The sequence below is a fragment of the Dendropsophus ebraccatus genome, chromosome 2 (genome assembly GCF_027789765.1).
Source record: "Dendropsophus ebraccatus isolate aDenEbr1 chromosome 2, aDenEbr1.pat, whole genome shotgun sequence".
NCBI lineage: Eukaryota > Metazoa > Chordata > Amphibia > Anura > Hylidae > Dendropsophus > Dendropsophus ebraccatus.
Window position 1 is genome coordinate 208,668,128 of NC_091455.1, and position 22,907 is coordinate 208,691,034.

The window sequence follows — 22,907 nt, forward strand, 5'->3', positions numbered from 1 at the left end:
TCGGTGTGTAGCCTCTTTCGGTGGTGTAGCCCTTTCAGTGGTGTAGTCCTTTCGGTGGTGTAGCCTCTTTCGGTGGTGTAGCCTCTTTCGGTGGTGTAGTCCTTTCGGTGTGTAGCCTCTTTCGGTGGTGTAGTCCTTTCGGTGGTGTAGTCCTTTCGGTGGTGTAGCCTCTTTCGGTGGTGTAGTCCTTTCTGTGGTGTAGCCTCTTTCGGTGGTGTAGCCTCTTTCGGTGGTGTAGCCCTTTCGGTGTGTAGCCTCTTTCGGTGGTGTAGCCCTTTCAGTGGTGTAGCCCTTTCGGTGGTGTAGTCCTTTCGGTGGTGTAGTTCTTTCTGTGGTGTAGCCTCTTTCGGTGGTGTAGCCTCTTTCGGTGGTGTAGTCCTTTCGGTGGTGTAGTCCTTTCGGTGGTGTAGCCTCTTTCGATGGTGTAGCTCCTTTTGGTGGTGTTTCCTGGGCAGTCAAGCTCATTCTGTGTTTTCATTCTACACATTGGAGAACACCATTGCGGAGCCACCATAGGGTTATAGGGTCATATGAAGAAGGATTCTTCTTACAATGATGTCGTTGCTTAGCAACCTCCAATAATGTTACAATCCAATTGTTTCAACAATAAAATCAGCCAGAAAAAAAAACAGGTTCTGATGTTTATCTAACGTAATAAAAGACGACTGATGAATGAGGTATAAAATACGAAAATGTCCACGTAAATCGTCCTTCACTTTCACCATCTCTTGGAATCCCAAGCCAAAAACCATCCGGTGAATGAGGGCGGCTCGTGTCCCTGCTTGACAATGGTGATGGGGATGTTTCTGTCTCTTCCTGAAGGATCACTCTCCAGATAGCGTTTGGCTACAACCAAAATCAATTGTCAGAGGGTCGGAAATAAGGATCAAGGTGATGGAATAAGCAGGAGGCAAACAAGGAGTGGTCAACCCGCCCTTAAAGGGGACAGCTGGCGTGGTCAATCCCTACTGTATTAGAATAGTTCTTCAATAATAAGATGCAAAGCACCTCAGTACTGGGACCCCCAATGATCGCTGTAATCTGTGGGGAAACCTGCCAGTAAGAGTTCCATTTCCTCACAGTGCCCCCACAGGGGAAAACAGGCATTACACCGTGCCCACAATGCAGGCAGTGGCCGCTCCTCCACAATAGATCCTCTTGTGTTTTCCTTTCTGGCCAAGAAATGAGGATCTCCCACTCTATTAACTTACAATTTACTAATAGGACCCCCCCTCAGGTTGACCATGCATGGCAGCTGCTTATCATACGCCCTCCAAAAAGTAACCCAGATAAACTAAATGGCAAAGGCTACGGGAAGTCAGGAAAGATAGTCACTAGCCAAAGAAACGGAGAAGGACAATAGACTTACCTGCCACCTGAGATTCCTTCTTCTCTACATCATTGGAATCAACTCCGACCCACAAAAATATCTATAAGAAATAGTGGAGGATATATATTTATTCAGGACTGGGAGGATCCTTCACGCGTGGCCCAGGGTTGGACTTTCCCAACAAAGAACAAAAAGATCCACCACATGGCCCAGGTTCTTATTGATGGTATAATATTGAACATATATAGGACATTGAACCTTGACAAAAACTTCCTTTAATACACCCCAATAATACACCTTGGCCAACACTAGTTTGGACTTAAAGGGGTATTCCACTCAAACATAACTTTCGATATGTTGCTGCCCATAGTGAGACTAACAATTCCTTCCATACTTATTATTATCTATTCAGTATCCTTCCCCCCGTTCTGAGCTGCTTCTTTCTGCTGAAGACACAGAAATCTGTGTGTAAGCCTTTCTCTCTGTCACCCCCTCCCCCTCCCTTCTGAGACAGCTGATGTAAACAAGTCGCTGGCAGGCTTTATCTAAAACTTTTTTAGCTTCTTTGTAATGCTGGGAGGGTTATTCTGTGGTCAAGCTGCTAATGAACTCACTGTAATTAACCCTCCCAGCTTTATAAAGAAGCTACAATGTTGCAGATACAGCCAGCCAGTGATTTATTTACATCAGATGTCTCAGAAGGGAGGCGGAGACAGAGACAAAGGCTCACAAACAGATTTTTGTGTCTTCAGCAGAAAGCAGCAGCTGAGAACTGGGGGAAGGAGACTTAATAGATAATAGGTTATGCGGGAATTTCTGTGCTCATGAGGTGTATAACACATAGTGACTGTATAGAGAAGCTCTGCTTGTCAGCAGTTGAATTCTATGAGCCCCCTCTAGTGGTGGCCGCAGGTATCTGAGTGTCACAGTAAGCAGGGGAAGGACGTCTGGTTTTGCCCCGCCCCCTAGCAGCTTTATTACAAGGTATTCCACCCTTTTATCCAACATCTGATATTCAAGACAACGTAATTGTATTAGAGTCTAGTAATCCAGAATATTTGCTAATCTGGCATCCATTAGGTCCTTTTACCCAATGGATTGCAGCATTTACCTGTTCCCAGGTATCCAGCATCATTACATCATCCTCGGCCAGGTCTTCTTGTGTGAACTCCCCCGGCACTTCCTCAACCTAGAAGTTATAATGACCACAAGGCTATTATAGATACTGCAAGAAAGTAGATGGTGAAACCCATGCCACATGGACCTCATAGCGGTTGCGTGGTCTGCCTCCATGGTACCTATGCCACTGACTATAACACATGAGTGTTTCCTTCCTGGCTAGGCAGCTCTCTGCTTAGGCTAGAAGAAGAGAGGTGACTCAGAGCTCATATTACCTATTAAAGGAGTACTGGTGTAGTAATTGGTGCCAGAAATAAATAAATAAATGTCCAATTTCCCAGTACTTATCAGCTGCTGTATGTCCTGCAGGAAGTAGGGCATTCTTTCCAGTCTGACACAGTGCTCTCTGCTGCCACCTCTGTCCATGTCAGAAACTGTCTAAAGCAGTAGAACATCCCCATAGAAAACCTCTCCTTTCCTGCAGGACATACAGCAGCTGATAAGTACTGGAGGACTGGAGATTTCTAAACAGAAGTAATTTACAGGTCTGTATAACTTTCTGATACCAATATATTAAACAAAATCTGGAGTACCTGTACCTGGAGCTACAAATTACAGATTTGGAATCAGCATTCTTTATCCTACGTGGCTTAGGGTTTTAGGAGGGCAGATTGGAAGTGACAGAATCCCTTTAAGGATGATGGTAATGGGACAACCCCTTTGAGAAGAACCATATTATTACCAGAAATCTCCCGGTCTTATTGGAGCATCCGAACAGCTTGGGTGGGTGATCATCCAGTTGGCTCTCGAGTAAAGGAGACGTCTGATATTCCTTCTTACCCCCCAGGGTGGACCAGAATACATCTGTTAAAGGGAAGACACCTATAGGATGAGCTATGCAGTATAATCCACAATATCATATGAGCCGTTTTATTACTTCATCATCATCATCATCATCATCATCTCTGTTACATAGTGAGTGTTCATCCTAGTGATGACAATTGCTTTCAGTCCATTTGCTCTATGTAAGATGTTACCTGTCCCTACAGACCAGTTCCTCTGGTTCTAATTGAGGAGATCTGTCTCTCTACCGCCACCTATAGGCAGCCACTCTGTAAGTCAATGTCTGGTGCTTTAAAGGGATATCTGGTTTGGCTAATATCCTTAAAGGGGTACTCTGGAGGAAATCTTTTTCTTTCAAATCAACTGGTGTCAGAAAGTTATACAGATTTGTAATTTACTTCTATTAAGAAATCTCCAGTCTTCCTATACTTATCAGCTGCTGTATGTCCTACAGGAAATGGTGTATTATTACAGTCTGACACAGTGCTCTCTGCTGCCACCTCTGTCCATGTCAGGAACTGTCCAGAGCAGGAGAGGTTTTCTATGGGGATTTGCTGCTGCTCTGGACAGTTCCTGACATGGACAGAGGTGGCAGCAGAGAGCACTGTGTCAGACTGGAGAGAATACACCACTTCCTGCAGGACATCCAGCAGCTGATAAGTATGGGAAGACTTGAGATTTTTAAATAGAAGTAAATTACAAATCTATATAACTTTCTGAGACCAGCTGATTTGAAAGAAAAGAAATGTATATTTTCATTGGAGTATCCCTTTAAGTCACATTTCAAGACTCTACTATGGGTGGACATCGACTTTTAAGGCAGTTACCTATAGGTGGCGCTAGAGTTACAGCTTTCCTAATTTGCATATCATGTGACATCCTATTGTGATTGATCTCATACCCGGCTCTTTGCCTTCTTGCACTTTTGTCCCTTTCCACTTCATGGTGGTCACCAGGTATTCTGTGCCTTTTATTTCCTCCTCATTTGCCCCCTTCCCGATCCACATGATGGCGGAGTTATTTGCAAGTTTCAGTACAAAAGCATCATTGGAATTGAGTGATTGGGCGTCAACGTCCACCTGCAGACAGAAACGGAGATGCTTATGGGGGAGTCGTGTCTGTGAGGTCACTTAAAGGGGTTCTCCAAGATGGCTACTTCCTTCCAAAAAACAGCCCCACCTCTGTCCTGAGGTTGTGTGTGGTACTACAGCTCCCACATAATGTATAGGATATGAGTATTGATCACTCCTTATAGAAGTATCCAGTCTGTTCTGTACCTCATTGATCCTGGTAATTGATCCCAGGTTCTTCCTCACTTGGAACAGGCGTATGGGGCGGGGAGGAGTCTGACCGCCCTTCCTGGATGTCCCGTCCTTGAACACGATGAGCGGCTTGTCCTTGAATATGGCCAAGAGATGGGCCGGTTCTTTCCCCTGGGAGACTCGAGTCTAGAAAAATATTATTATTATCATCATCATCATCATCATAATTATTATTTTGAATGTCGTCACCAATAGATTCAGAAATAACTTAAATTTTTTAGATATTTTACAAAAAGTCTGATTTTTTTTTTATTCACTTCCAGTGATTTCCCCCCCCCCCCCCCCCCCCCCCCCCACTTCCCCCCCAGGAGCAGTTAGTCCTGTTAAAGATAGGTGCCCCTGCTCCTGTGCTTACTGAGCAGTGAAGCATAGAGTGCATGGCTGCCACCTGGTGGTAAACATCATCACTTACAATCTGGGCAGGACACTCTGTCCCAGGCCCAGTGACTATTGACTGAGCATGAGGCTGACAGTGTATACAGCAGAACTAGGTACAGCAGCAGGGACTCCTTTAATGTCAACAAGGGTCCCTGCTCCTCTAAGCAGAAAAGCATCACCAAATCCAGGACAGCCATTAAATCTGATGGTTGATTTAGGGAAAAAAAAACTTAAATGAATCTCTGAAGTTAAATTCCTCCCTTGTAGTATTAAATTTGCAAAAATGACTGTCAATATAATTTTTTTTAGATATGTAACTTAAAAGGGTACTCCAGTGGAGAAACTTTTTCTTTTTTAAAATTAGTGGGTGTCAGAAAGTTATATAGATTTATAAATTGTTTCTAATAAAAAATCTCCAGTCTTCCAGTACTTCTCAGCTGCTGTATGCCTAGCAGGAAGAGGTTTACTCTCTCTAGTCTGACACAGTGCTCTCTGCTGTCACCTCTGTCCATGTCAGGAACTGTCCAGAGCAGGAGAGGTTTTCTGTGGGGATTTGCTGCTGCTCTGGACAGTTCCTGACATGGACAGAGGGGGCAGCAGAGAGCACTGTGTCAGATTGGAGAGAATACACCAATTCATGCAGGACATGCAGCAGCTGATAAGTATTGGAAGACTGGAGATATTTAATTAGAAGTAATTTACCAATCTATATAACTTTCTGGCACCAGTTGATTTGAAAACTACTTGCATTAAAGTTTCTATAACTCGACCAATATATATATATTTATATATATATATATATATATATATATATATATATATATATATATACACATACATACACACCCATGGTGTATCATTATACTCATAGCAGTCCTATAGTGTTTTCCTCACGTGATGAATACACCGGACACCAGTGTTACATGTGCACCCGTTCTCATCCAGCTCTTTGTCCATAGTATTGACTCAGCCCATTGACCTCTGTATAGACAATGTTATCAATGGACAGCACAGGGTGGCCGAGTCACCTATAAAGATCTGCTGGGGGGGGACGTCACTGGGGCACCATACTGTGCTGGTGTTTGCTTTAGTATATAGATTTATAGTAGTGAGTAGTTGTATTGTGTGACTGCTGATAAGAGGTGGCGATCGTATATATCCTATCATTCTTCTTCCATCTCTCCCGGGGACTCATTACCGTATAGCGCTGTAAACAACCGACCACCTCTGCAATGGCAGGTGTATGTGTGTGGGCTCCCCTGTGTATGTCCCAGCATAAGCCAGCCACATCTGTGCATTGTGCTCTCACCACCGCTCTCATGATCCCAACTAAATCAAGATCCGTCAACAGCAACTTGCTGATGGTTTCCATGTATAAAAGTGGGACAGAGTGAAAAAGAGCACTGAAAGCCATAACAATAGTACAGATATACTGCAGATTGTACATCTCCTGACTATACAGCCAATGGGGATTAAAAGTGGAGTTCCCCTTTAAGGCCTAACTGGATGGATCGTCTATGTAGAATATTAGCGGCTGAATAAATTAAGGAGGATCAAAGCGGGAGGAAAATGCGTGAAAAATGAAAAGCTGATTAATTATTCACATGGAGATAATGAAGTCATAAAGAAACAGAGGACATAATGGAGGAAGAAGAGAGGATGAAGGAGGCATAATAGCTTATAACGCTCCAGCGCTGATAACGTTACACTGACATGAGTGGCTCCGGCCTTCATGGAGCGATCCAGCTGCACCGTCAGGAAGGCCGACAATGTGATCTCGTCTTTGGTGGAATGATTCCCCTGCCTGAGAGGAAGAAGAAGAAAGTCGTGAACTTCCACTAATCCGCCATCTGGATGACCCCCAATATCCGGATACAGAATAGAATAGCCTGGAACATAACCTGGTAATCTGGAATATCAAGGAGATGGGTCAGGCTGCTCAATGGACCCTGATAATAGAGACTATGCAAACTATAGACTGTATCATCACTATTAAGTACCAAAGGCCTCTAAAGCGGAGATGTCCAAACTTCTATGTGAAGTCTGAAAGAGTTAAAGTAGTAAGGAAATCCCATGTACAAATCCCTCTAATCTGATCCTGATCTCTAGGTGGAGAATGATCTCTAAAAAAGCCTAAAAGCAGCTAATGTCTCCCAAATTACAGCCAAACTGAGGTTATGTAACTAATGATAATGAGATAAAGCTGCAGTAAAGAAGCGTGCCACTAGCGGCCTCTAGTGGTCAAATGTAAGAATACAGGATAGTGGGTAAGAAGTGAATAAATAACTTACTGGGGTTATTCAGAATTAGAAATAACACAGCTACTTTCTTGCAAAACAGCGACACCCCTGTCTTCAGGTTGTGTGTGGTATTACAATTATGATTCATTTACTTCAATGGAACTGATCTGCAAAACCCAACGCCCCAAATTGAGGACAAGACTGGTGCTGTTCCCTGTAGAAAGCGGCCATGTTTTTCTAAGCCTGGATAAACCCTTTAAATGCAAAGTCAACAATGATGTTTTCTCCATTTTCACTCACCAGGTATAAATCACTGTCCCTTTAGCTGAACTGTATAAAATAATGTAACAATCTCCACCATAGAACTGTCCATAGGTCTCCGGGTCTACAGGAACTCTGCCAGCGGCTTCAACTCGCCAAATCTTCAAGAGAAATCCCATAACAATTCACTGTATTAGAAATGCAATGTGGATATATATATATATATATATATATATATATATATATATATACATATATATTCATACATATATATTCTTGTATACAGGAGGCAGTGTTATAGTAGTTATATTCCTGTATATAGGAGCAGTATTATAGTAGTTATATTCTTGTATATAGGGGCAGTATTATAGTAGTTATATTCCTGTATATAGGAGCAGTATTATAGTAGTTATATTCTTGTATATAGGAGCAGTATTATAGTAGTTATATTCCTGTATATAGGGGACAGTATTATAGTAGTTATTTTCTTGTATATAGGAACAGTATTATAGTAGTTATATTCCTGTATATAGGAGCAGTATTATAGTAGTTATATTCTTGTATATAGGAGCAGTATTATAGTAGTTATATTCTTGTATATAGGAGCAGTATTATAGTAGTTATATTCCTGTATATAGGGGCAGTATTATAGTAGTTATATTCCTGTATATAGGGGGCAGTATTATAGTAGTTATATTCTTGTATATAGGAGCAGTATTATAGTAGTTACATTTTTGTACATAGAGGGCAGTATTATAGTAGTTATATTCTTCTATATAGGAGGCAGTATTATAGTAGTTATATACTTGTATATAGGGGGCAGTATTATAGTAGTTATATTCCTGTATATAGGAGCAGTATTATAGTAGTTATAATCTTGTATATAGAGTAGTATTATAGTAGTTATATTCCTGTATATAGGAGCAGTATTATAGTAGTTATATTCTTGTATATAGGAGCAGTATTATAGTAGTTATATTCTTGTATATAGGAGCAGTATTATTGTAGTTATATTCTTGTATATAGGAGCAGTATTATAGTAGTTACATTTTTGTACATAGGGGGCAGTATTATAGTAGTATACATTAAAACCAAATTAGAACTACCTCTACTTTTCCAGATCCATCATCCATCATGTTGTACTTTGCAGCCATTTTTGGAGAGGTGTGAAGTAATTTTGCATCAAACTCTGTTTGCTTTATATTTGCAATTTTTCCTTTGGTGACCGCTTTCCCGAATCCTTCGCTTTGCTCTTTATCCTTCCAGTCTTTGAAATACTGTTTAAACATTGGGGTCTCGCCTCCCTCTGGCAGGACAATAATCTATAACAGAACCATGTAAATCTCATATAAAAGCATTATAAGAACTGTAACAATGCACAGGGAAGAAAAAGTGATGCAGGAGAGCGAGAACAGACGAATAAAAGATAATCAAATATATTCCTTTATTTGCAATATTCACAACGAGTTTCAGATGGTGCTTGTCCCTTCCTCAGGACCATGGACCATTCTTATAATGTACAATCCCTTGAGCCCTCAGCATCTGCTTGTAATGAAGCTGTGACCTTTGTCTTCTAGAAATGTTTTTTATACTAATATAAACTGGTTCAGAGGTAAAAAATCTGATGTTACTGATGCTGTTATGTCTCTACTAGCGACATAGTGATCGTACGGTTACACTGTAAGGAGAGGTTCCTGGTCATTGATGTTGTAATGTAAAACATGGACCTGAAGAAGGGAGGAGCACATACTGAAATGTATTTTCCATTCCGGGAATACAGATACTGTATATGGTTTATTTTTTCCCAACCTCATTCTCTGGCATCATAATAGATAACAATGGAGGAAGACACCGCAGTGCACTGCTCTCCATACTGGTCCTCTTCTCCACTGCTGCAGTAGACTGGGTACATTAGGGGTTAATACCTGAGTATTCACAGCTAAATTCATCTTTTTCAGGTAATCTTCTGCAGTCTTCAGGGCCGTCCTCTTCTCTTCTTTATTAGACTTTTTGCCTAAAAAAATAATAATATCTATCTATCTATCTCCTATCTATCACAGTATACAGGTAGCACTATACCAGTTTGTGGAGTCCGAGTGCCAGCAGGGACGGCTCTGACCAAAAGCCACTTAGTTATATCAAGGAATTCCCCACAGCACGTCTTGTAGATCAAACAAAGTGATTTATTTCATTTTCAGAATTAGCAAAATAACAGCAACAGCAACAGTGCAACACAGCAAAAGTGAGTCTGATGCAACGTCTCTGCGGTCTCCAATGCTTGTCTCACTTTTGCTGTGTTGCACTGTTATTTTGCTAATTCTGAAAATGAAATAAATCACTTCGTTTGATCTACAAGACGTGCTGTGGGGAAATCTATCTATCTATCTATCTATCTATCTCCTATCTATCTATCTATCTATCTATCTATCTCCTATCTATCTATCTATCTATTTATCTATCTATCTATCTATCTATCTATCTATCTATCTATCTATCTCCTATCTATCTCCTATCTATCATCTATCTATCTATCTATCTATCTATCTATCTATCTATCTATCTATCTATCTATCTATCTCCTATCTATCTATATCCTATCTATCTATCTATCTATCTATCTATCTATCTATCTATCTATCTATCTCCTATCTATCTATCTATCTCCTATCTATCTATCTATTTATCTATCTATCTATCTATCTATCTCCTATTTATCTATCTCCTATCTATCTATCTATCTCCTATCTATCTCCTATCTATCTCCTATCTATCTATCCATCTATCTCCTATCTATCTCCTATCTATCTATCTATCTATCTATCTATCTATCTATCTATCTATCTATCTATCTATCTATTATCTATCTATCTATCTATCTATCTATCTATCTATCTATCTATCTATCTACTATATCTATCTATCTATCTATTATCTATCTATCTATCTATCTATCTATCTATCTATCTATCTATCTATCTCCTATCTATCTATCCATCTATCTCCTATCTATCTCCTATCTATCTATCTATCTATCTATCTATCTATCTATCTATTATCTATCTATCTATCTATCTATCTATCTATCTATCTATCTACTATATCTATCTATCTATCTATCTATCTATCTATCTATCTATCTATCTATCTATCTATCTACTATATCTATCTATCTATCTATCTATCTATCTATCTATCTATCTATCTATCTATCTCCTATCTATCTATCTATCTATCTATCTATCTATCTCCTATCTATCTATCTATCTATCTATCTATCTATCTATCTACTATATCTATCCATCTATCTATCTATCTATCTATCTATCTATCTATCTATCTATCTATCTATCTATCTATCTATCTACTATATCTATCTATCTATCTATCTATCTATCTATCTATCTATCTATCTATCTATCTATCTATCTATCTATCTTCTATCTATCCATCAATGTCCTATTTATTTATTTATTTTACCTTTCCAGACAAAGATCTTGTCTCCGCCATAGAGGATGAAGCATTCCTCAGTCAGCAGCATGGACATGGAGAAGGGGCTTTCCTCTGACACTGTGGTGATCTGCATGGATCCACTTTCATCTGACACCTGGAATACAGGTCACATCTTCTTATCTGTCACTAGGAATAATTCTAACAATATTGGTCATGGGTGAAGGAGTCTTCTCTGACCTGAGGGGCACTTATATCACCTGGGTGCATATCTATTATTATTCTAATACATATCAAGAAGTGCAGCAACCTTAAAAAAAAAAAGAAAAAAAAAAGTGTCTCCATGGTTACAGACTACAACCACTCTGTAGTCGGATCCTGTAGTCACGCTCTTTCTTCTGCCTTCTCTTTTATGCAGTAGATTAGGAAATAGAAGAACATGTGGCAGCATCTTATCCTGTTATCATGGAGACACATAGCACTGCAGAGCGGTTGTGAACACAAAACGGATCACCAGTGATCAGCGTAGGATTCTTGGAGCTACCGGTTAAATTGTCCCTAAATGATCATCTGATATGATGGGAGTGATCCTGATCGTGGAGGGAAGGATATACTTTTATCTTACCATATGTAGCTTGGCCTTCACCCTGTGGGTAACATCAGCCACATGGTCCGTGTCCTCCTCTCCCTCAGGTAACTTGGGCTTTGGACCTAAAATCTTCAAGAAATACAATGAGTCGAATAAGTCTATAGATTGGGGACTGGGTGTTAATAATAACAGCTCTCCGACTACAACCCTCAGTATAAGCGCACGTTGCAAGCGCACCCTCAGTATAAGCAGCAGTCTACATTACTTATATTGTATATACTCCTATATAGACCAAAGAAAATCGGCCTGTCCTCCAGCCAACTACACAACTCCTACAACAAAGGACAACAATGTAATCAATAATAATCTTTATTCATAAATTTGCATAAAATCTTGAGACAAACAATAATAAAAAAGCCATAATAGCCATGCACATGGGGCAAGTAATACAAGGAAATATTGAACAGTATTGCACAAGATCCAGTAAACCAGTTATGTAACAGTCTATTAGTATTGGTTCATTGCACAATTCCCTTCATGAAAATCATATATATATATTGCACAAGGCCCAGTGGCAGCAAGAGGAATTGATAAAGAAGGGTGAAATCACATAAAATATATAATACCTGTGGTCAAGGTGTGTGCACGCTCCTTGACCACAGGTATTATATATTTTATGTGATTTCACCCTTCTTTATCAATTCCTCTTGCTGCCACTGGGCCTTGTGCAATATATATATATGATTTTCATGAAGGGAATTGTGCAATGAACCAATACTAATAGATTGTTACATAACTGGTTTACTGGATCTTGTGCAATACTGTTCAATATTTCCTGTGTATTACTTGCCCCATGTGCATGGCTATTATGGCTTTTTTATTATTGTTTGTCTCAAGATTTTATGCAAATTTATGAATAAAGATTATTATTGATTACATTGTTGTCCTTTGTTGTAGGAGTTGATTACTTATATTGTAGTGAAGTTATCTTATCCTGCAGTCACAACCTCAAGAGCTGCATTCAACATTCTGCAGAATGCTCCTAAGAATTCATCACCACTGAGATGTCACTCTTCTCTAAAAGCTTAGCTGAGATCCTATGGCATTGTACATAAACTGGGAGAAATAAATGCAGTATAGTGAGTGCAGCTCTGGGGTATAATACAGGATGTAACTCAGGATCAGTAATGTATGTACACAGTGACCCCACCAGCAGAATAGTGAGTGCAGCTCTGGAGTATAATACAGGATGTAACTCAGGATCAGTAATGTATGTACACAGTGACCCCACCAGCAGAACAGTAAGTGCAGCTCTGGGTATAATACAGGATGTAACTCAGGATCAGTACCGGATTAGTAATGTAATGTATGTACACAGTGACCCCACCAGCAGAATAGTGAGTGCAGCTCTGGGGTATAATACAGGATGTAACTCAGGATCAGTAATGTATGTACACAGTGACCTCACCAGCAGAACAGTAAGTGCAGCTCTGGGTATAATACAGGATGCAACTCAGGATCAGTACCGGATTAGTAATGTAATGTATGTACACAGTGACCCCACCAGCAGAATAGTGAGTGCAGCTCTGGGGTATAATACAGGATGTAACTCAGGATCAGTAATGTAATGTATGTACACAGTGACCCCACCAGTAGAATAATGTATCAGTAGCTCTGATTGGTGCACAGGACATTTCTCAGGCATTACCTGGATGAGATCTCGGGACTCGTTCCCATCTTCAACCACGATTAGCTTAGCTCTACCTTTTCTTTCATTGCTACGAATGCCGTTGGCGAGCTGCGCTGCTTTAGTGCGTTCATACTTGTTGCACTTCTCTCCGCACCACTGGTAAATCTCCTAATAGAAAACACAATGACTTCCTTTAATTTAGTTTAATATAGTTTAACCAGGATTATAAAGATTTTTTTTTTTCTCCCAGAAATAGCGCCCCTCTTGTCCTGTGGCTGTTTCTGGTATTGCAACATTGATTCATGTAATACCAGTCACTGCCACATAGAGTTGAGCGGAGCTCTTCATAGATTAAAAAGCAGGAACTTTTGAACCATAGAGCCCCCTCTATGGTACACAGCTATTTCTCATAGTCATTCTCATACATTTCAGGAGGCAGAGAAAGGGCTGAGCTGTTTGGAGCAGTGCACACACAGGGATTTCCTCCCTTATTTCAACAGCCAATCACAGCACCTCACACCACATACTCCTCTCTGCTATATGACAAAGCGCACTGGACTAAACAGAGCGCACAGCTCTGGACTGATAATTCACACAGTACAGTAGTGGATGGTATGTGGAGGGAGAAGGGGTTACTGATGCACTGGTTTTGTAAAGTGTTATATAAGTTAAAAGGAAAGAAACAGCAGCATCACAGCAAGGAAAGGGTTATTCTATGCTCTAGACCAGGGGTAGGGAAGCTTGGATCTCCAGCGGTTGCAAAACTACAACTCCCATCATGCATGGACAGCCAAAGCTTTAGCTTTGGCTGTCCATGCATGATGGGAGTTGCAATTTTGCAACAGCTGGAGAGCCAAGCTTCCCTGCCCCTGCTCTAGACTGCTACAGCTGTTCCTGTTGCTGATGGACTGTGGACAAACAGCAGTAGATAACTGCTATTTACAAAGGGGGCAGCTGCCCAGAGCTAAATGAGAGGTCAGTGATGAGAAGGAAGCCTTCATTTACCTTAAAGGGACAGTGTTAATCATTTTCAGCAGACGGACTGGCTTAGTTTGTAGGTACACAGCCCAGGTTTTCTCTAGTTATCTCTCCTGCACATAGCACATGCTAAGTCCCTCCCCCACTTCCTGTAACTTGTCCTGATCTAGCTGTTGCTAGTGACAGATTTCCCCTGACATCAGGCAGTGGGCAGCAGATTGCAAAGAAGTGAGACACCTAGTGGCCGTGATTTTAGGGCTGTTTTTCTAGCATAAGGACTCACTTTTGGTTAATAATGGGATTTTTTAATCTGTTGGCTTGAAGTTTTTTAAAATGACAGCGATTTAAGCATATGTTACCCACCTAATAGTGATTGGCATAGCTCTTTGGATCATTAAAGTGTGACACTGCCCCCTATAGACAAAAAGGTCCCTCTGGGATATGTGTGGGGCCAAGAGCTGGTACAATTACTATGGACCCTCACTATCCAGTCTGGTAAATTGAATTGTAGGATTGCACATTGCAGGTAGAACGACCTTGTGTCAGCAGCGTTGGATGCAATATAAGGTAGGCTCAAAAGGGGGCGCCACCAATGCTCACGTGTTTCCTGTACTTTAACCCCTTGTATAGACTATGTGCGTCACAAACAACCTCATAAATGTATCACTCATTTACATACTATATCAGAGTGAAGGCGCGGTGCGAATTGGTGGAATTCTTTCTTTAAGCAATAAGGAAATTATTTTTACTCTTATAGGTTTAACTTTAGCTTTTTGAGTTATTTATTTCTCAGCCTATATTATCTATCTGTAATCGCCTGATACTCTATTATCTCACAATACAAAGGCCACATGTAAAACTCTGGTGTAATGAAAGTCCAACACCACGGGTTACCAATGGGGTAAATAATAGTTACCGCAAGCGGCACTAATCCTTGGAACCTGAGCTACAAAGAAATATAAGTAGGCTTCTTCTCTCCCCGGCCGATGGTTCAGTTCATTGCCCTGTATGCTACTACCCTGCCGGGGCAAAGTCGGCTGGGGGCGCATTCCGTAGTAGTTAGTATGTAGTTATTTGTGTGTGTACTTTTTGAATATTTTACTCAATGTGATTTTAAACTTAAGCGTTTCGTATAGGCGGGAAATAGGCTGAAAATGATCCACACTGTCCCTTTAAGGTAAATGAAGGCTTCCTCCTCATCACTGATGATCCCAAACATGATGAGCAGATTGCAAGAAATTCATTTGGGGTCACTTTGGATGAATCGGCCACTGAATTCAGTTTCGTTTTAAAAAGTGTTTAATGGGAGCAGGGACATCTTTCAAAGGCCTGCTCCCCCATACAGTACAAGGCTGGGTTCACACTACGTATATTTCAGTCAGTATTGTGGTCCTCATATTGCAACCAAAACCAGGAGTGGATTAAAAACACAGAAAGGATCTGTTCACACAATGTTGAATTTGAGTGGATGGACGCCATTTAATGGCAAATATTTGCTGTTATTTTAAAACAACGGCTGTTGTATTGAAATAATGGCCGTTATTTACTGTTATATGGCGGCCATCCACTCAATTTCACCATTGTGTGAACAGATCCTTTCTGTGTTTTTAATCCACTCCTGGTTTTGGTTGCAATATGAGGACCACAATACTGACTGAAATATACGTAGTGTGAACCCAGCCCAAATGTAGTAATGCAATGAGTGTGAGCAGCTATATGTTAGGCTGGGTTCACACTATGTTTATTCATCTGTTTTTACAAAAAGAAGTATGAAAAACGGTTGAAAAAACAGATGCATTTTTGTTAATTCCTTTTAATCCATTTTTCCATTGACTTCCAATATAAAAAGAATGAATCCAAACACATCCATTTTTTTTAGTGTACACAAAAATGTGGTCGACCACATAAAAAAATGGATGTATTTTAAACAGGTTTTTTTTACAATGGAAAAACGCAAAAAGGCATCAATTTTTTCAACCGTTTTTTTGTAAAAACTGATGAAAAAAATCCAAAACGTAGTATGAACCCAGCCTCACCCTTTATGCGTGTCTCGGTCATCAAGAATTTGCGCGATTATTAAAAAGAAAACCTGGGAAAGCCTAAAAGGTAACGCAGTGAGAAAAAATATTGGCACATAATTTTGGTGTGAAATAAACTTATAGGGATGAGCAGTTCAATTTAGAAAAAATCTAATTAATTCCGAAAAAAAAAGATGCAATTAAATTACCTTTTCTTTTTGTGATATTTATGCTGTGAGGGAATCCAGTACAGGAGCAGGGACTCCTCTAAAAGACAGGCGCCCCTGCACCTGAACTTAATGATTGACCACTCAGTATAATACCGACCCAGTCCTGTCAATGTTCAGGACCCAGCCAGTGTTTTCTTTGTGGCCACTGTTGATCACTAAGTAGTAAAAGCTTTTAGGATTTGGCCACAGACAGAAGCTGGAGGAGGTTAAGAATCTTCACACTGATAATATTTTGAGTTACATTTTGTTAAAAAAAATATAAAATGCCGTCCCCTTTACTCACAGCTCCAACATCAATGATGAAGCAATCTCCCGTATTGAAACTGGACCAGCTGAAGGGAACTTCTGTAGCCCGGACCACTCTTCTACCTTTGATATGAAGAACTCGTCGTGCCGTGAGGTCATTGGTTACTACATGTGTGAAACCAGAAGCCACTCCACCAGCCTGGGGAAGAAATATACTAATATATCTTATATAGATATAGCTACAGGAGGCAGTATTATAGTAGTTATATTCTTGTATATAGGAGCAGTATTATAGTAGTTATATTATTGTATATAGGGGGCAGTATTATAGTAGTTATATTTCTGTATATAGGAGCAGTATTATAGTAGTTATATTCCTGTATATAGGAGCAGTGTTATAGTAGTTATATTCTTGTATATAGGAGCAGTATTATAGTAGTTATATTCTGTATATAGGAGCAGTGTTACAGTAGTTATATTCTTGTATATAGGAGCAGTATTATAGTAGTTATATTCCTGTATATAGGAGCAGTATTATAGTAGTTATATTTCTGTATATAGGAGCAGTATTATAGTAGTTATATTCTTGTATATACGAGGCAGTATTATAGTAGTTATATTCTTGTATATAGGAGCAGTATTATAGTAGTTATATTCTTGTATATAGGAGCAGTATTATAGTAGTTATATTCTTGTATATAGGAGCAGTATTATAGTAGTTATATTCTTGTATATAGGAGGCAGTATAATAGTAGTTATATTCTTGTATAGTGGAGGCAGTATAATAGTAGTTATAGTCTTGTATATAGGAGCAGTATTATAGTAGTTATATTCTTGTATATAGGAGCAGTATTATAGTAGTTATATTCCTGTATATAGGAGCAGTATTGTATTAGTTATATTCCTGTATATAGGAGCAGTATTATAGTAGTTATATCCCTGTATATAGGGGGCAGTATTATAGTAGTTATATCCCTGTATATAGGGGGCAGTATTATAGTAGTTATATTCCTGTATATAGGAGCAGTATTATAGTAGTTATATTTCTGTGTATAGGAGCAGTATTATAGTAGTTATATTCTTGTATATAGGAGGCAGTATTATAGTAGTTATATTCTTGTATATAGGAGCAGTATTATAGTAGTTATATTCTTGTATATAGGAGCAGTATTATAGTAGTTATGGTTCAGGGAAGAAACAGAGTGCTGCACCTCACACCTATGGCTGATACTAGTGCCGCTAGGCTAAATAAAAAACACATCAGAATTTTGTGTATGAATTGATCAAGCCATACTGCCCCATGTACCTCGTGCCGGTATTTGATACACATGGGTCCCTACACTAAGTCCACACCGTATATATAGGAGCAGTATTATAGTAGTTATATTCTTGTATATAGGAGCAGTATTGTATTAGTTATATTCCTGTATATAGGGGGCAGTATTATAGTAGTTATGGTTCAGGGAAGAAAAAGAGCGCTGCACCTCACACCTATGGCTGATACTAGTACCTCTTGGCTGCATAAAAAACATCAGAATTCTGTATGTGAATTGATCAAGCCATACTGCCCCATGTACCGCGTGCAGGTATCTGATACACATGGGTCCCTACACTAATTCCACACTGTGCCGGTCAGTGACCACCACCCCCGCAGGCACGCACAGTCAGGGAAGGGAGGCCATGGAATGGCCCTGCAACCCCCATGCCACAGGACCAGACCCAAAAATGCCACACCAAAACCCAGCCAGCACCACCGGCGGAGGAAGCTGCCCCCAAACGGCACGAGTCTGGATAAGACTTGTGCTGTTTGGGGGAAGCTTCCTTCCTCCTGCAGCCGAGAGGCACTAGTGTCAGCCATAGGTGTGAGGTGCAGCGCTCTTTTTCTTCCCTGAACCGTATTATAGTAGTTATATCCCTGTATATAGGAGGTAGTATTATAGTAGTTATATACCTGTATATAGGGAGCAGTATTATAGTAGTTATTAATATGGGTGTAGAGTACGATCGGCACTGCTGGTATACCTAGCGTGTAGGACTAGATGTGATCCAACCTGACACAACTGATGCGGCGGGGTGCTCCCAGGGAAACAGGATGGCGTGTAAAATCACAGGTAGAAAGAAAGACTGGGGCACTCACCGGACTTGCAACTTCAGTTTATTTGCAGTATGGCTTCAATCCTAAGGTGAGGGAGGACAGATGGAATGGCGGGCGCTTACACCCCCGGGGGTGTAAGCGCCCGCCATTCCATCTGTCCTCCCTCACCTTAGGATTGAAGCCATACTGCAAATAAACTGAAGTTGCAAGTCCGTTGAGTGCCCCAGTCTTTCTTTCTACCTGTGATTATAGTAGTTATATTCCTGTATATAGGAGCAGTATTATAGTAGTATATTCTTGTATATAGGAGCAGTATTATAGTAGTTATATCCCTGTATATAGGAGCAGTATTATAGTAGTTATATTCCTGTATATAGGAGCAGTATTATAGTAGTTATATTCCTGTATATAGGAGCAGTATTATAGTAGTTATATTCCTGTATATATAGGAGCAGTATTATAGTAGTTATATTCTTATATATAGGAGCAGTATTATAGTAGTTATATTCCTGTATATAGGAGCAGTATTATAGTAGTTATATTCCTGTATATAGGGAGCAGTATTATAGTAGTTATATTCCTGTATATAGGAGCAGTATTATAGTAGTTATATTCCTGTATATATAGGAGCAGTATTATAGTAGTTATATTCTTATATATAGGAGCAGTATTATAGTAGTTATATTCTTGTATATAGTCACGGTAGAATAGCAGTTATTTTCTCATATTTTATTTCCATTTTTTAATTAAAGGGGTACTCTCACAGAAAATGTTTTCTTACAAACCAACTGGTGTGAGAAATTTATATAGATTTGTAATTTACTTCTGTTTAAAAATCTCCAGTCTTCCAGTACTTATCAGCTGCTGTATGTCCTGCAGGAAGTGGTGTATTCTCTCCAGTCTGACACAATGCTCTCTGCTGCCACCTCTGTCCATGTCAGGAACTGTCCAGAGCAGGAGAGGTTTTCTATGGGGTTTTGCTGCTGCTCTGTACAGTTCCTGATATGGACAGAGGTGGCAGCAGAGAGCACTGTGTCAGGCTGGAAAGAATACACCACTTCTCTCCATTATACTATGCTACTGTATCTGAGATAACTGTAGACCATAAAATAACTGAATCAATACTCTTTTTATTTCTCAGACTCCCAATATATGATTAATCTGGATTCTTGTACCTGATATTTGATACCAGCTTTAAAGTGACCTAGGAATGTGTTGCTCTCGCAGCCTTGGAGCTCCCGGTATTGTACGGCCGTCCCTCCAAGGTGATCGTCCATCTGGACGGTGAATATGGCTGCGGCTGTGCTCTCATCCTGAGTGCATTCACTTCCTAAGAAAGTTATATTGTGCAAATGTTAGTTACATTAGTTGCATTATATACATAGTATTATATAACTTTATCTTACAGAACTTAACGCCCAGATGTAGAAACTTCTCTTATTCCGTGCAGAATTGCAGCTGAATGACTCATGTTATAGCTTTGTACCTAAATATACTGGCAGAGGCAGAGTAGCTTGCTGGCGCCCCCTCTGGCCAGGGCACATGCTGCCTCAGTTGCCTCTTGCTGGGTGTCTTTACCCATGTCATACATAGAAGTTTATGTTAGATATATAATGTAAATATTTATTCTTTTGCATTGTAAAAAGAAAGGAACAAGTTTTTCCATTTCTTTGACCTGCGGGATACTTCTTATTATATAGTAACAGCACATCGGCCAATTACAGGCTGCCGGCAGCAAGCGGAGGAGGTTCCCCTCTAATTCCCCCATCTAACTCTGAATACTTTCTCTTTGCAGTATCTGTGGGAACAGCCTAGAACAGTGGGAGGGGGAACGTTGGCGAAAGCTTTGGCTGCCCAGGCATGATGGGAGTTTTAGTTTTGCAACAGCTGGAGGGCCAAGGTTCCCTACCCCTGGCCTAGATGAGTATCCCAGAGCATGGGGCTTAGATACCAGTGCTAGATGAGATACTCATAGGATACTCTACATTGGCCTGGGTGTATAGATATAAGGCAAATATGTCATTATCTGCATTCAAAACTTCAACTTTTCCCAGGTTCCCCCCCCCCCCCCCCCACCTCTCTCATTCACTGCTAATTATTAGGAAGTTGTGTCTTGTTGCATCAGACATGCCCCTGTCGGTTCTATGGAGAGGTTAGGGGGGAGGAGGGAGATTAGTCGGCAGCAGAGAGCCGAGAACAAAGGATTACACAGCAGGAGCGGTATGAAAGTCGGTATTCAGAGGTTAGAGGGGTCAGTGCTGACTTAAGAGGAAATAGCGCTGTGATGTAGCTGTAAATTAACTCGTTGTCCTGTTTTGGTGCCTCATCTCCCTCCACCCCTCCCCTCTCCATAGAGAACAATGAAGACGGGGGGAGAGCTTCAAACTGCTTTTTCATGATAAAAATGCATTTTTTGGCTAATAAACCCAATTACAAAGTTTCTTAAAATCGCCTGTACTATTGATTTCTGCAGAAAAAAAATTAAACAACAGTGACACTTTAATGAAACGCTTCAAATTGGCAGTAAAAAGTCTAGTGTATTACAGATGTGCAGGTTATGCATCCCCAAGTATAATACCCAGGGGGTCTCTAGTCTAGAATTATTACACAGTACTAAGATGGAAGCAGCAAGAGGTATATACAAGGTTTCATGGACACTTGGGTGCAACAATGATATGTTTTGGGTCCAGATAGCTAGTAGTCTGGAGAGAAAAGAAATATGGATAAAGTAATGATAGAAAGATATATAGATTTGTAAATTCTGTTAAAACAATCTTCACTCTTCCAGTACTTATCAGCTGCTGTATGTCCTGCAGGAAGTGGGGTATTCCTTCCAGTCTGACACAGTGCTCTCTGCTGCCACCTCTGTCCATGTCAGGAACTGTCTAGAGCATGAGAGGTTTTCTATGGGGATTTGTGGCTGCTCTGGACAGTTCCCGACATGGACAGAGGTGGCAGCAGAGAGCACTGTGTCAGACTGGAAAATATACATAACTTCCTGCAAGACATACAGAAGCTGATAAGTACTGGAAAACTGGAGATTTTGTTTTACAAATCTGTATAACTGTGTAGCACCAGCTAATTTAAAACATATTTTCCTCTGGAGCACCCCTTTAAGTATAGCCAGACCAACCCTGAGGCCAATATGGACAAAGAAGGACAAACTGCTCAATATACAATATAGGAGAGGACCGATGGTCAGGTAATCTTCTGATGGACACAGGTGCATTTTTTTAGTTTAGGGTCCAGTGACGGATGAATCTGTTCTCATATTAAATTGATGCAAATAAAAAAATAAAATAAAAACCAATGAACACTTACCAAGCCAAAAATGCAGGTTGTAAACCTTAAAGAAGGGCATCTCCTTGGTGTGGAGCACGATATATGCGTCTCCTATATAGAAGTTCCCATACAGCTCCTTAGGGACCTCGGCCAGCTTCATCTTCTCGATCCTCCAGACTTGAAGTCCGCCATGCTGACCAGCTTTCTTAAACTCTAAGTGTTTCACATTCATGGCTGCCCGATCGCTGTGATCTGCAATGTTCTGTGGCTTAGCTGGATGCAGGGCGCAGATATAATATAACAGAGGGAGGGGGAGGGGGAGGAGGAGACTGCCATCACGCTGGAGACCTTCCAATCAGCCCATAATCACATCATAAACCAAGAAAGTACTTTGTACTAATAAAGAGCAACCAAGAAAGAAAGAAGGAACAATACAGATGTCCTAAAGGGATTCTCTAGCTTCTAATCTAAATAAGCCAAAGAGTGTGGGCTGATTGATTTCTTAAATTTTCTTTATAGGCTGATGGTTAAATGTAAAAATTCTTGCTCCCTGTAGCCACCACCAGGTGGAGCTTATGAGCTAAATACATGTGGCATGTATACAGCTCAATAATACAGTAGTATGCAATACAGTAACATCCTATACTTCTAACCATTCTACTCTAGCTTCCCTCGCTTTCTACTTTGTCTTCTCCTTTGTTTCTTTGTATCTATGGTGTAAACCCTGGACCATAGTGCAAAAATTCCTTCCTCCTTTTCTTTCTGTATCTACCTTCACTTTTCTCTCCTTCTCTCTCTCTTTCTGTATCTATTATCACTAGAGATGAGCGAACCTGGAG

The 22,907-nt window shown here is 40.2% G+C and overlaps 1 protein-coding gene across 1 annotated transcript; it reads right to left on the reverse strand.

Annotated features, from left to right (window-relative positions):
- Positions 1-629: 629 nt before the first annotated feature.
- Positions 630-22,322, reverse strand: LOC138783971 (scinderin-like). Its single transcript, XM_069959346.1, has 16 exons — positions 22,108-22,322; positions 19,962-20,116; positions 16,729-16,890; positions 13,238-13,387; positions 11,566-11,658; positions 10,971-11,097; positions 9,419-9,507; positions 8,600-8,815; positions 7,533-7,654; positions 6,706-6,796; positions 4,570-4,740; positions 4,194-4,371; positions 3,192-3,313; positions 2,442-2,519; positions 1,370-1,430; positions 630-846 (listed from the first exon to the last, which is right to left on the reverse strand). The coding sequence occupies exons 1-16, from the start codon at positions 22,298-22,300 to the stop codon at positions 719-721; spliced, it is 2,136 nt and encodes a 711-aa protein (XP_069815447.1). The 5' UTR covers positions 22,301-22,322; the 3' UTR covers positions 630-718.
- Between the last annotated feature and the right edge of the window lie 585 nt (positions 22,323-22,907).

What these genes read in the sequence shown, in the direction of transcription:
- LOC138783971 (XM_069959346.1), bottom strand. Translation starts at nt 22,300, where the DNA reads ATGAATGTGAAACACTTAGAGTTTAAGAAAGCTGGTCAGCATGGCGGA. An exon ending in CAAGATCTTTGTCTGGAAAG is followed by an intron (nt 9,508 to 10,970) that starts GTAAAATAAATA and finishes TTATTTTTTTAG; the next exon opens with GCAAAAAGTCTAATAAAGAA. An exon ending in GCAAGAAGGCAAAGAGCCGG is followed by an intron (nt 3,314 to 4,193) that starts GTATGAGATCAA and finishes TCCCTTTAACAG; the next exon opens with ATGTATTCTGGTCCACCCTG.